This window comes from Pholis gunnellus, assembly GCF_910591455.1.
Source record: "Pholis gunnellus genome assembly, chromosome: 9".
In the NCBI taxonomy this organism is placed as follows: domain Eukaryota; kingdom Metazoa; phylum Chordata; class Actinopteri; order Perciformes; family Pholidae; genus Pholis; species Pholis gunnellus.
The window spans coordinates 14545090-14558326 of NC_136535.1; the positions used below are offsets into that span (position 1 = coordinate 14545090).

Genomic DNA, 13237 nt, shown 5'->3' on the forward strand with positions numbered 1-13237 from the left:
TCTAAAAGGAATGAAAGTGACATTTAGACATAAATACAACTTAAAATAGCACATGAATACAGCAACTTACGAGAAACACGCCGGGTAGCATTTTGTTTTGATGTATGTAATGGAACATTCACGAAATGTTTAACTTCCATGCTCTCTATTTAAACACGCCCCATCTGGTGCGTCACATGGGGTGGGGGTTGGCTTCGCGCATAAGTAGCAAACGCTGTGGGACAACCGAACATCGTGATTTAGTGTAAGGACAGCTGGCGGTGTAGTTTGCGAGTCGAATTAAAAGTTACTCCCACCACATTAACAATAGCTTTAGTCACATACTAGTGATATTTGGATCATTATAAGGGTGACTTTCAACGCGCACTATGGCTGACAAGATGGACATCGAGAAGAGGAAGTTATCCAACGGAGAGACTCACCTCGATGAGCCGATGGCCAACGGAACGAACGGCCCCAACAAGGGCAACCGGCAGCCGCTCGCCCAGCGGGTGAAGAGGATAGTGATGGCCAACCTGCTGGTGATCCTCACCGTGGTCGGGGTCATCATCGGGGTCTTCATTGGACTTGGCGCGCAATACGCGTCGCTGACCCGGACCCAGGTGATCTACGTCGGTTTCCCCGGTGAGCTGCTCATCCGGCTGCTGAAGATGATTATCATCCCCCTGGTGGTGTGCAGCCTTGTGTCCGGGGCCGCCAGCATCGACCCCAAAGCCCTGGGCAAGCTGGGCGGCTGGGCTATGCTCTTCTTCCTGGTCACCACGTTGATCGCATCGTCCATCGGGGTTGTGATGGCTTTCATCATAACCCCCGGGTCCGGGTCGATGGCCAAACCCAAGGTGCAGGGCTTGGGGGACGACGTGCCTGCCGCTAAAGAAGTGATAGACTCCTTCTTAGATTTGATCAGGTGAGTGAACCCCCCCCCTCCACCATCACCGTCTCACTTCCTGAGCCCCCCCGCTCTTAAAAACTAGTATAAATGCAACGTTATCTGTTCATCAACGAGATAAAACAAGTTGGGTGTCAAACTTAAAAGTCGTTTAACGCTACACCCAGTAGCTCTCGGTCGAAGACACAACGCCCTCTTTACCTTATGTCCAGTTAGGTGATTTGGTGTAAGTCTCACTAAACCACGGTGGCTAAATTACACGTGTAGTTATTTCGCCTCTAGCTTTGTCGCTGTAATGACAACAAGCGGTTGCATCAGCTCAGCTCTTCCTGCACGTCGAGGGTGAACTCCGCAGCGCGCTAGTTGTCTTATTAAACCACCATGGTCCCCTTTCCAGAAGAACTATACTTGTTTACTTGAATTAGGTTTTATTTCACGTTTTATAATATAGCCACGTGGGGTAACTTAACTCCACGTGCGTGACTTGACTGCTGACCACCACTTTGAGCTGTGCGGTGAAACTCTGCCCCGGTTGGTATTATAAAACCGGCACGTCGCTGCTCTTCTAATTTTAATCTACTTAACGATGATTTTCAGAGGAGGTTGACTTCCAAGGAAATGACAGATGTAGTTTCTTTTAGACGTTTATAGAGACGAAAGCTAATGTACCGACACGACACGTTGCGGGAGAAATGTTGCGTTAACACCCCACTGATGTCAGAAGCATGCATGGGTCAGTGCCCTTTGCCCCTGCTGTCTTACATTTGGTGACCTCCTTTTTTTTTTCCACCTCACTGCTTTAACATGTCTATTTAGGCTTCAGTAGCTTACAACATGTGTCCTCACGCCAATGTGTCACATTCATGAGCAATGACGGAGAAAAACCGCGAAGACAGGGCAAACCGTTGGAATGGTGAGATGTCAACATCTTCTGACACATTAGCCTGTATTGAATTTTAAATAAAACATTTTTTTTCTATTTTACACATTGTTTTACACCAAAACAGATAGAGATGGCCCTGCTTATCTGAGTCAACAGCTATTCATTAGATGTGTGTACTGTACGGTTAAAGTGTGTTGAACCTCAACCTTTCGTAAACACAATTGCCACACAAAGTAGTGTGAGCTCAGCTGAAGAAACCCGTCATATTTTCCCTTTAGTGTCCTCTATTTAGTACAAACCTACTACTGTTTTGTGGGAACATGTGATGTACTTTCTTCGACAATCCATTATTGGCTTATTTGATGCCTTTTTAAACAGAACAGGGTGTTGCATCTGCTTAACTTTAACAGAAAGTCACTGTTTGCCTACATTTGGGGCTCTATTGCATACTTTTGTTTGGTTAGTTTGAGCAGTCTTAGAATGAGTTATGAAGTTGTGTATTAATAGAAACCATAACTTCCACCCTCTCTCCTCCAGCAGTGTGCCCTAGCAACACCTCCTAAAAATATTTAAAATTGACATGCAAGAGTAACGGAGCAAAACGTAGCCCGTCACGGGTTAACATTGCGTCCCTTACATTCTGTTCTGGTTTACAAAACTCAGACGGGCCATTTAGCATTTTGTCCGGCTCACTGTTCATGTTTCACAGCTCGGATGAAATGTGATTTGCTTCTAGAAACAGTGTAGCTGGCCACAGTTTATTGGTAACTGATGTTCCTGAACTGATCTTGAATGCTGCTTTTGAAGAAGAAGAAGAAGAAGAAAAAAAAGTCAGTAATGCTTATCTCATGCAGGACACAAGAAACGCATTGGCACATTATCCTAATAGGACAGCAGACAAAACCCGTGCTTCTCATTAGAGCGGTCCCTCGCCGTTGGTGTCCCGGTTTAGTTGTGCCAACAAAGACGGAAAGACTTTGACCGGGGGAGCTGCTCATCAAGCGTATAAAACGCACTGGTTATTGTTCAGACACGCACTCTATTAAGTGCTTATCTGTCATTGTCCAGAAAGGAGAGTAGAAGACCACATACAAGCCTAGTGATGCATGTGATGGGTTAAACTCTGACTCGGGCCACTCCTACACATATCTATCTCCTACCTTTGTTTGGTTTGGTAGTGACATTAAATACCGGTCGTGTGGCACAATGTGTTTCTCAAAAGAGGTTTACCTTGTTGCTGCTTTTATCCCAAGTACTTGTTGTATTGGATGGGTTTTTATAACCTTCATTTTGAGTATGTTTTCACCCTGTGAATCGAAGCTCGACATAGGCTAGATAATGTACCGTCTAATTCATTCCAGCTCAGTTTAAATCAAGTGTGATTGTTTTGTTTTTAAAAGCAGTGTGTGAGTATCTTAGGGTGGAGTTTTCTCTTTTACCTCCGCTACTACTTACTGTGTAGCTAACCTTGATCTTAGGTCGGAGGAATACCTGTATACATATTGGTGGAGCATAGTTCGTCTCTAAGTCCGTCCCCCGTCCAGTATCATGAATCATTGTTGTTACTAATTAAACATTCCACGTAGACCTGCGTGAGTTGTTCCCCGCGTCCTCCTGGTGTAACAAACAGCTGGCAGACTTGTTTACCTCAAACAGAAAAGAAACACACCCGCCTCATGACGTTTGAAGAACCAAATAGACTGAATGGAGTGGTATGACAACATTCCACACACTGACAAAAGTCAGGTCCAGTGTATTTACAATGCAAATCCTCCAGTGTGTCTCATACACTGTACAGACAATCTGTACAGTGTATGAGATCCTCTCCTTGACTCTTGATTATGATAAAGGGGAAAAACCCCGCACAACTAAAATGATTATAACCTTTGAACACGCCACATATTTAGCATAGCATGCATATTTAATAGGAACCTGTACAAGGAGTTTAACCTGTCCAGTGTTTAACAACTAGTGTGTTTTTTTTAGAAAGTGATGTGTGGGGGAAACCTTTGTGGTTGTCAGTGAATGCCCCGAGAGTGAACATAAATATTGTCTTTCATTAAAACTGGGGTCTGTACCGAGGACGAAGTAGCTCCAGCAAAGAACGAGGACGTGAAACGAGATCCGTTTAGGTTTCAGCTCTGCATTATTTATGAAAAACAATAGCCTCCGTTTCATGCTGCCCTAATCACATGATTTTTAATTCTTATGTATTACGGTTCAAATGTGAGGGAATGAATGGCTAGAAAGAGCTTACGAAGGTAATGCCTTATTACTATAAATCCATTACATACAGACATATCGGGGACACATGGGTTCATGAGTTCTTTACAGATTTAATATACAGTCGGAATTATGTACCAACGTGCATATGTGCACTTGTGACACAGCAGCATTTAGCAGCTAGGCAGAGTGGATAAGAAGGGGATTATTTGTTAAGTGCTTTCAGCTATTTCCACATGATCAATCTTGTGATTCCATCTGTGATGTCCAGAAGGTAGAGCCGCTGTCTTTGTATAAGAAAAGAACAAACTAGTGTCGGCTATTAAATAGGACGATGCTTTCTAGTTGATTTTAAACTCTTCTATTTGGACAAACATTTCGGACTTCATCAGAAATGGTTCTGAACTAAACGGAGGCTAGTTTATGGCTTCACGAAGTGTTTGCCCTGCGTCAAATGTGTCCTTGCTCTGTATGTCCTTCATAGTTGTTCAGGGTTGTTTTATTATATGAGCGGATACAGAAAAACAACAACAACACACACCTTTTTTTTTTTTTATTGTATTCTGCTCTTCAGTTCGCAAATCTGTAATTTCTCTCCCTCCAATTACAGCCACATCTTTTTTCATTGGATTGTCTCCAAAGCGTCCGGTTCACACTGAGCACAGGAATTGAACGTTTTGTTGAGTTTTTTTCTTTTTCTCTCTCCACAGAAACATCTTTCCCTCCAACCTGGTGTCGGCCGCCTTTCAATCAGTAAGTACTGCACTTTGACTCTATAATTTGACATAATTATGATCTGAAATTAGACAAAGGAAATATTTAGATTGGGTGACTGAGTGTAGTAAACTTACTAACTGCGCAAAACTTTCTTTCCCATCCAGTATGCGACCAGTTACAAGCTGGTTTCCAAGAATAGCACAGATGGAAACCTCACTTACTCGGTGGAGAAGGTGAGCAAAGGGAATGGCCTAGTTGTCCGCATAAAATAGACCAAAATACACTAAGCGCACGTGTAGAATGACGGCGTGGGTCTGTGTGTCCTGACTGTGCGTTTCCTGTGTCTCTAGGTGCCCTTCGGAACAGACCAGGATGGCATGAATATTCTCGGGCTGGTAGTGTTTGCCATTGTGTTTGGTGTGGCTCTGAGGAAGCTGGGCGAGGAAGGAGAGATCCTCATTAAGTTCTTCAACTCCTTCAACGAGGCCACCATGGTGCTGGTCTCTTGGATCATGTGGTAAGAAAGACCTGCGTGTTGCTGGGTTGGGAGGGATTAGAATCAAATCAGTATGGAGCTCTGGGTTAAAGAAACGTTTCAATCATTCAATATGAGAGGCTTTTTCTATTTTCCATGTTCCAGAACCGTGATTATCTAATGAGGTCCCTTCTCTTTCTTGCACTCCCTGGCCCTCTACAGGTATGCCCCTATTGGTATCATGTTCCTTGTAGCGGGCAAGATTGTTGAAATGGATGATATTGGCAAGCTCTTTGCCAGTCTGGGAAAATATATAGCCTGCTGTATCATCGGACATGCTATCCATGGCCTTCTCGTGCTGCCCGCCATCTATTTCATCATTACAAGAAAGAACCCATACACCTTCCTGTGGGGGATATTTACAGCTCTGGCAACAGCCTTTGGAACAAGCTCCAGGTAAATAAACTCGCTGACTTCTCCGACACACACACACACACACACACACACACACGCACACGCACACGCACACACACACGTGTTTGCTCTCTCTGGTTGTTAAATATCTAATTGAGGATGTCCTGTCTTAAAACGCGCGCACTTTTCTTCGCTGTACAAACACGCATACCTCTCGCCTTCATACACTCACGCATTCCTTGTTCCTTAGCTCTGCCACTCTGCCCCTGATGATGAAGTGTGTGGAGGAAAATAACGGCGTATCCAAGCACATCAGCCGCTTCATCCTGCCCATCGGCGCGACGGTCAATATGGACGGAGCGGCGCTCTTCCAGTGCGTGGCCGCAGTTTTCATCGCTCAGCTGAACAACACTTCCCTTAACTTCATCCAAGTCATTACCATCCTGTAAGTCCCAGAGCCACTGAAACACGTCCGCAGTTACTATGTCAAATCACCACATTCAGGTACTTCAATGCAGATTATAATCGGTAAAAAAAAAAAAAAAAGTCTAACTTGTGTCGTCTTCCCTCCTAATGTGTTAGTGTGACCGCTACAGCATCGAGTGTCGGAGCTGCAGGTATACCTGCTGGTGGTGTGTTGACCTTAGCCATCATCCTGGAGGCGGTGGGACTGCCCACCAATGACATCTCTCTCATCCTGGCTGTTGACTGGCTTGTGTGAGTGCAAAACCTTTTGTATTATACGTAGACATAGAGCACTGTAGCCAAGCTACTGATGTGACATACTCCACATAGTATAATCTTAATGTACTATGCCCCCTGACGACATTGTTGTCTGAGCCAATATTCATCCATCCATTCTGTCTTTTTTTTTTTTTTTATTTAGTGACCGTACATGCACAGTGCTGAACGTAGAGGGCGATGCCTTTGGAGCCGGGCTCTTGCAGAACTTTGTGGACCGTGCGGCCAAACGAGAGGAGGGAGCAGAGCTGAGCGAGGTCAGGCTGGAGGGAGGCCCTTCAGCTGCTGCCCCGGAGCACTCGCCGCTTATTGAGAAGCGAGGCGAGAGGGAAAAGGAGTCCATCATGTGATCAAGCTGCTGACACCGTCAATGACACGCTCGCGTATTTTACAGCCCTGCAAAACCAAAACACTCTTTTCCTTTTCTTTTTTTTCCTGCCCTGAAGAAAAGAGAGGATGGACATGTTCCGTACTAATGAGACGCTCGATGTCCTCAACACTGTTCTGGGCAGAAAGCGAAAAAGTCAAGGGGGTGAATTCAAAATCCATATTCTTGCACTGTGACTTTTGGCTTCTTTATGAGAGACCGTGTACATTAGTCTGGCTACTAATGTTTCATTTGCTCACTCCTCGTCAATTTTTAAAGTCAGAATTTTACCATGTGACCCAAGTTGTATAAATCAGCTGTTCACCTATATGATGTATACATCCACTGGGATGTCGAGCGGCTGGATCAGTGACCATCTGCCGGTAATGGCAGATCTCGTGTTACAAATTTAAGAAATGTTACATAAATTTATGATGGGGGGGGGGGGAATGGACGTTACGTGGATGTATTGGCCCCCTGGCACCAATTTGTACACAACTGGTATTTACCACTTTGTCAACTTTCTGGTGGAATGCATGAACATTTCTGACTTTAAAAGTTGAGGACCACACACAGCTTGCTGCACCCAATCTGTGTTTTCATATTCTCCATCTGGAATCCAATAACTTTTTTTTTTTACAATGATTTTTGTTACCCGTCATCTTTTTTTGTTTAGTTTTTTCCGTTCGTGTTCAACTTTCAATCTTCCCGTACAGGAACAAGATTATATTTGTTGTGAAATGTATCCTCTTAATGCTTGGTGTATATGAACATGAATTGTTTGTGTATTTTATTGTACATGATTATGGCCACTTTCATGCAGATTGTGTGCAACATAGTTGCATGTATTTTGTATTCAATTTGTCATATGTAAAGCATATGGAACACTAGTTTAAATATATTCCATACTCTGCATGTAAATGGCTGATAATGTCTGTATGACAAAAGACACAAACAGTTGTTGTTCTGATATCTACGTAATAACTGGCCAGAGCTAAATAATAGAACTTTTTCCTCAAGGACTCAAAATACATCAACATGCTTGGACACCGATTGACCTCGGAGCCTCTCTGCCTTTTCTCATGGACGTCAGTGCGATAGAAGGCAACGCAACCTCAGGTTTAACTATGGCTTGAAGAATGTCCATAATACTTTAAAAAGACCAACAATTGCACAGACTCGGCAAAAAGGCAGGAGACCGTTTCCTACTAACATTGAACGACATTTCCAAGGAGATATGGTATTTGTTCTTTATTATAGCCTACATTTTACTCGTGTTATTGCTCTGTGTAGCTACCAGCATCTTAGTAAGGCACAAATGGATCTTAAAGCACAGTCTGTAACAAGGACATTTGTTTAATGTTGTAGAGTGACGAGTGTCATCTGATGTATAAGTAACAAAAGTCGTTCCACTACAAGGATGCCTCAACGTTGACCGACTAGCAGCAGTGGCCTGCTGGCTCGTTTTGACTGTTTAAGGCCTGAGCACCTGAAGGATTTCATTGAAAGTAAAGCATGTCTCCACTTAAACCTATTTATGTGGCTGTGATGGCCATAAACATGAAATACTAGTTTTGGTCTGTAGGCCTCCCTGTATGTCATTGGCGATGCCTAAGATACCTATTTGTTAAATTGATATTTATTTCTGTAATCCAAATCCAAAGACATTTAAGACGATGTTTGGACATGTTAGGAACTCCACATTTCTTTTGCCAGCTTCAAGTCTTATTAGCTGGTTGGCGCTAGTTTTTATTACGGTCATTTTTTATTTTAAAAGTGGTGAATTGGTAATCTTTTGGCATTTTCTTTTTCATGTGGCAGTGGGCATTTAAGAAACTTGAGATGTTTTAGGCTTTGTGGTGTAGCTGCGATGGTACGAGTTGTGTTGACTGGACCCTAAGAGTGATACTTTTTTCAAATGCAACATGCATATAATGCAATATATATGTGTGTGCAACACATGCTATGTGTGATTAACCACATTTGCACTATTGAATGTTTCTCTTCCATCCGTATCATCTTTCATGGGTTTAAAGCTCTACCAAATGACTTCCGTTAGTGCTACCAATGTTGTGTACAACTATTCACAAATCTGTGTTCTTACAGGCTTTATATGGTAGTTTTGTATTATTTCCAATGATGGGCGTCTATGAAATCATTGCTGGCCTTAGTCCACATATCTACAGTCTTATTTAATCAGAGAGTGCTAAAATTGATTGATTGTACTTTCATGTTTTTTTGTTGTAAAGATGTAATCATTTTTAACCATATGGATGTTTGTCTGGTTCAAACAGGATTTGTGTTGTGTGTGTGTTTGCACATGTTGGTTATAATGACTTTACAGTTGGACTGTTTCAAGAAACTTGCCCGGTTAGTTTGAATTTACTGTTCTTAGGATTTAAACAATAAAGACCTTTTTTTATTTTATTTGGCTGTATCTCCTGGCTGTTTGTTGGAAACTTTGTTTTGTCTGTTTAAACCCTGACTGCAGGGACTAGCTGCAAGCTCTACAGTCAGCAAAGCAACAAAAAAAAAAAAAAAAAGACTTGCGGCTGCATGAAAATTCCACAGTTATGCCACAGTCATTCACCTCCAGATGCCATACTGTAGCAGCGTGCTAGAGGGGAAACATATTTATAATGCACTGAGATCCTTTGTTTTTGCATCCAAAAATAACTGCCTCTCAGCGGTATAGATGCTTATCTCATTACATGGCAAACACACCTTGGGGAAATGCAATATGTGCGGCATACATGGGTGAAAGACAGCTATTTGGAAATACAGAGCAGCCTCTTCTTGCATAAGATAGGCCAGTCTGACAAACAAGCCAGCTGCATTCCGGTTTATCCTGTCATAAAGTCCACCGCCCCCTGGGCTCCTGCCAGATGGCTATGAACTCCCATGATGCAATACAGTGAACACCACTTATAGGAGTTACAAAGCCCATAGAATATCTAGGTTTGTGGCGCCACCTAGTGTTCAAAAAGAAATGCTACCAAACTGGCACATTCACTGTATTTGCAGTTGATCCTCATGAACATAAATTAATGAAATAACATCAATCTGTAACAACTCCTTTATTTTACCAGGTCATGAACTGGAGTGACAGCTTGATACATCACACACACACACACACACACACACACACACACACACACACACACACACACACACACACACACACACACGTAACAACACTAAAGGAAACCTGTTGTACCCAGAGAGGCTGGTGCAACTTCTCTTTTGGAATATTTTTCTTTGATTAATCTACTGAATTGAAATTCCATTTCAGTTAGTACACAGTGGGTGCTCAGTAGTAACACACATAATTATGTTAATATTCATAAAAAAATGATGTTTTTTAACTGAATACTAAGGCCTGATTAGAGTAACATTTCCTCCTCTCCATATGCCAAAAATGAGAGCATGAATGACAAACATTCACCACGCCACAGCTGTCAGACACCAAATGGCATCGATTTACAGTGACAATCATTCATAAACTGCATCATCTGAAAGAACCAGTGCAAATCAATGCAGCAAAGTAAAAAAAATCATAAAACACCTGTTTGGGCAAATAATTCCGTCCAAAACCTTAAATCCTTATTAAGATAATGTACACTGCAGTTTTCAACAAAAAACAATATCAATATAATTTAACAGTATTTACCATCTTTACAGCAGTCATATTTATACTTTACTGTACAACACATACAGATCTAGTACACCATGTAGTTATACCAGTCCTTGCCTCTTTAACATATGCCTGATGCAAATACTAGTGTATGGATTTAAATCTTTCAAGCGTTCATGCCCCTTGCAAACACAATCTCACCACTCTGACAAAGAATAAAAAGGCAGTCCAAGGTTAGACTTTGCATCCAAATACTGATAATAGAAAACATTTGACCAGGCATGAGATTAAACCGGTGATACAGCTGTGGTAAACTTGACACCGAATGCAGTCATATTGGCACCATATTAGTTTCCAGCCAGCATCTTTTAGGCAGTTTAAAAAGAAGACGTTTTTACATTAAAAGGGCTTCCGAGTCTCTATCTCTATCTCATAATTTGCTTCTGTCCAGCCTCTTTTTCGAGGGGTTGGGATACTGGGGGTTCTCGATGACCCCCTCTCCAAACTTGAGCTCCAAGAAGCCTCGGTGGTTGTTGGGGCTGTAGGCAGTGACGCCGGCAAAAGACATGGGAACCAGCGGCTGCAGGAAGTGCTCCGGGAACTCCACGTCTTGTTTGTGCTCTGTCCACGTGTCTTTGGTCATGACGCCATTACGGGGATAGAACGGCCACAGGTCCACATGCAGGTGGTTGGCCTCGCTGTACTGGACTCTGTAGAAGTCTCCTTCCACTGCCCGCTCCCAGACATAGCCGTTAGCATCCACGAGAGAGCCAGAGTCCAGGTTCTTCAAGTGATCACAGTTGGGTATGTCCTCCAGGTAGATGCCCAGGTCCACGTCATAGTCCCACGGGATGATGTCCTGATGGCGGACGGCGCCCAGCAGGGTCCCCCCCTCGAGCCAGTAGCGCACACCTGAGGTCTCCAGAATATTGATGACATACTTGGTGGTTTCCCTGAGAGCGCGCAGACAGCAGGGAGGTGTCCAGCGGTCCAGATAAAGGTAGTCTGGAGTGTCATCCTGCACAGTGCCAAAGCAGCGAGGCGTCTCTTTACTGCAGCCATACCACTGTTCCTTCCCATCATGCAGCAGGAGACGCTTCAGACCAAAGCTCCTCATGAGCTTCCCGGTGGCCTCCTTCAGTCGAGTGTCGGCCTTCCACTGGTTGTGGGCGGAGCTGAAGAGGGGCCGATGGTTCGCGGCAAAACAGGGGCTCTCCAGAAGCTTGACCTTCCAGCCTCTCAGGGCAGTCTGGACGAAGAGCGAGGAGAAGAGGGGCCGCCCCACAGGGACAGAGAGATTAAAAAGATCCTCAGTGCGAATGAGGACAACCGCGTCTCCTTGTAAAGCTGAACACACACTTCCACTGCTCCCAGATGCAGCCGGCGAGTAGGTGGCTGTCCACTCTCTGAGGTTCACCCGCAGGTGGAGACACTGCACAGCAGATCGAGCCAGCACAGGTGCAGCTACCAGCTTCACAGGCCCCCCGCCCTCACCTTCCAACTCCCTGATCAGCCTCTCGATAGCCCGAGGTTGTTCCAACTCCACCCCGTCAGGCACCAGCAGCACAAACTCCGTCTGGACGTGGAACTCTGGCCTGTGAGCTTGTGGTGGCTGGTCCGGGCTGGGGGAGAGGACTAGAAGGCGGGCCCCGTCTGGAAGCACCAGGGGAGGGTACGGAGACGTGTCTGCCACAGCCAGGAAGGGAAGCTCGGGTCTCTGGCGGAGGAAAGAGTTAGCCACATCCCCGACATAATTCTCAAAGTTTTCAAACTCCCTAAGAAGAACAGTTACACGTGGGCCACGACTGTGTCCCTCCCCTCCAACCACTCCAGGCTCACCACCAGCTCCTACAGGTACCCCTAGGCCTCCGCCCAGACCAGAGGCTGGAAGGGCCGCCCTCCTCGTGCCCCTGCCAAGCTCTTTCCTCTTGTCCATCATTTGCTGCTGAGCCCGGGACACATAGTAAAGAATGAGGAGGTTGAGGATGATGGCACCAGTTAACAGGCCTTGGCAGAGACTGATACGCATGGCAACTGATGTTTACTTCCCAGTTTCTGTCAGGAGAAGTAGTTTCAATTAAGAAATCCAGGGGTGGGTGTTAGGTCCCCATTAGTGAAATAGTAGAGGAATTAGAGTTGAAGACAACCTGTGAGAGACAAAAATTGTGATTGTGTTATGCTTGTTTATGCTTATATGAAGATACCTTGACTGTAAAGTACAATCTCATGCTACTTTAAAATGACACAGAGGACTACCCTGATTTGAAATAGTTAGCAGTGCAGACATAATTACTTTAAATGTAAAACTAGGATCATAACTCAATGCAAGGTTTCCTTTTCTAAATACATGTAACTAACGTTAGCTGCATTTTCATGCAATATAAACAGGCTGGTAACATTCACGACCACAACTCACCTTAATTTGGGTGTATCTATTTTATTTTTTACAGGGTAATTATTTGCAGCCCTTCACATCGTGCATTAGCCATGTTATTATAGGCATGAAGCAGTGTTAAGCCTATTAACCTTGTTGTACTACAGGGTATTTGGTTCTCATGGTGGTCCATCTCAGCCAGCTCTGGTAGCATGTGAGCAAACCTGGCTGACTCGTTAGCAGCAAACACGGAGATTAATCTGCATTGTTCGCTAATGTCTGTGCGGTTGTGGTTGAAATCGAGTCTGCAACATTTTAAGATTAAATTCACAGTGCACATAAATCGCTTCAGAATATTGCATTACTATGTAGTTAACTCAAGCTCAACCGTGATACCCAATTGCACGAATTTACCTTTAAGCTATCACGTTTGCGAATACTTCCGGCTCGAATCCTTCAGAATAAAAGTGCAACAAAAACACATTTTGCACAAAAATTGCACAATATTATTGTTTGGTTG

The 13237-nt window shown here is 44.0% G+C and overlaps 2 protein-coding genes across 2 annotated transcripts; one reads left to right on the forward strand and one right to left on the reverse strand.

Moving 5' to 3' along the window:
- The first annotated feature begins 248 nt into the window (after nt 1-248).
- On the forward strand, nt 249-9136 carry slc1a5 (solute carrier family 1 member 5). The gene is made up of 8 exons (XM_079166524.1): nt 249-907; nt 4706-4748; nt 4877-4945; nt 5063-5229; nt 5410-5643; nt 5852-6046; nt 6184-6318; nt 6488-9136. The coding sequence occupies exons 1-8, from the start codon at nt 369-371 to the stop codon at nt 6690-6692; spliced, it is 1587 nt and encodes a 528-aa protein (XP_079022650.1). The 5' UTR covers nt 249-368; the 3' UTR covers nt 6693-9136.
- Nucleotides 9137-10773: 1637 nt separating this feature from the next.
- On the reverse strand, nt 10774-12372 carry fkrp (fukutin related protein; the record flags this gene model as incomplete). The annotated part of the gene is made up of 1 exon (XM_079166701.1): nt 10774-12372. The coding sequence occupies one exon, from the start codon at nt 12370-12372 to the stop codon at nt 10774-10776; it is 1599 nt and encodes a 532-aa protein (XP_079022827.1).
- Between the last annotated feature and the right edge of the window lie 865 nt (nt 12373-13237).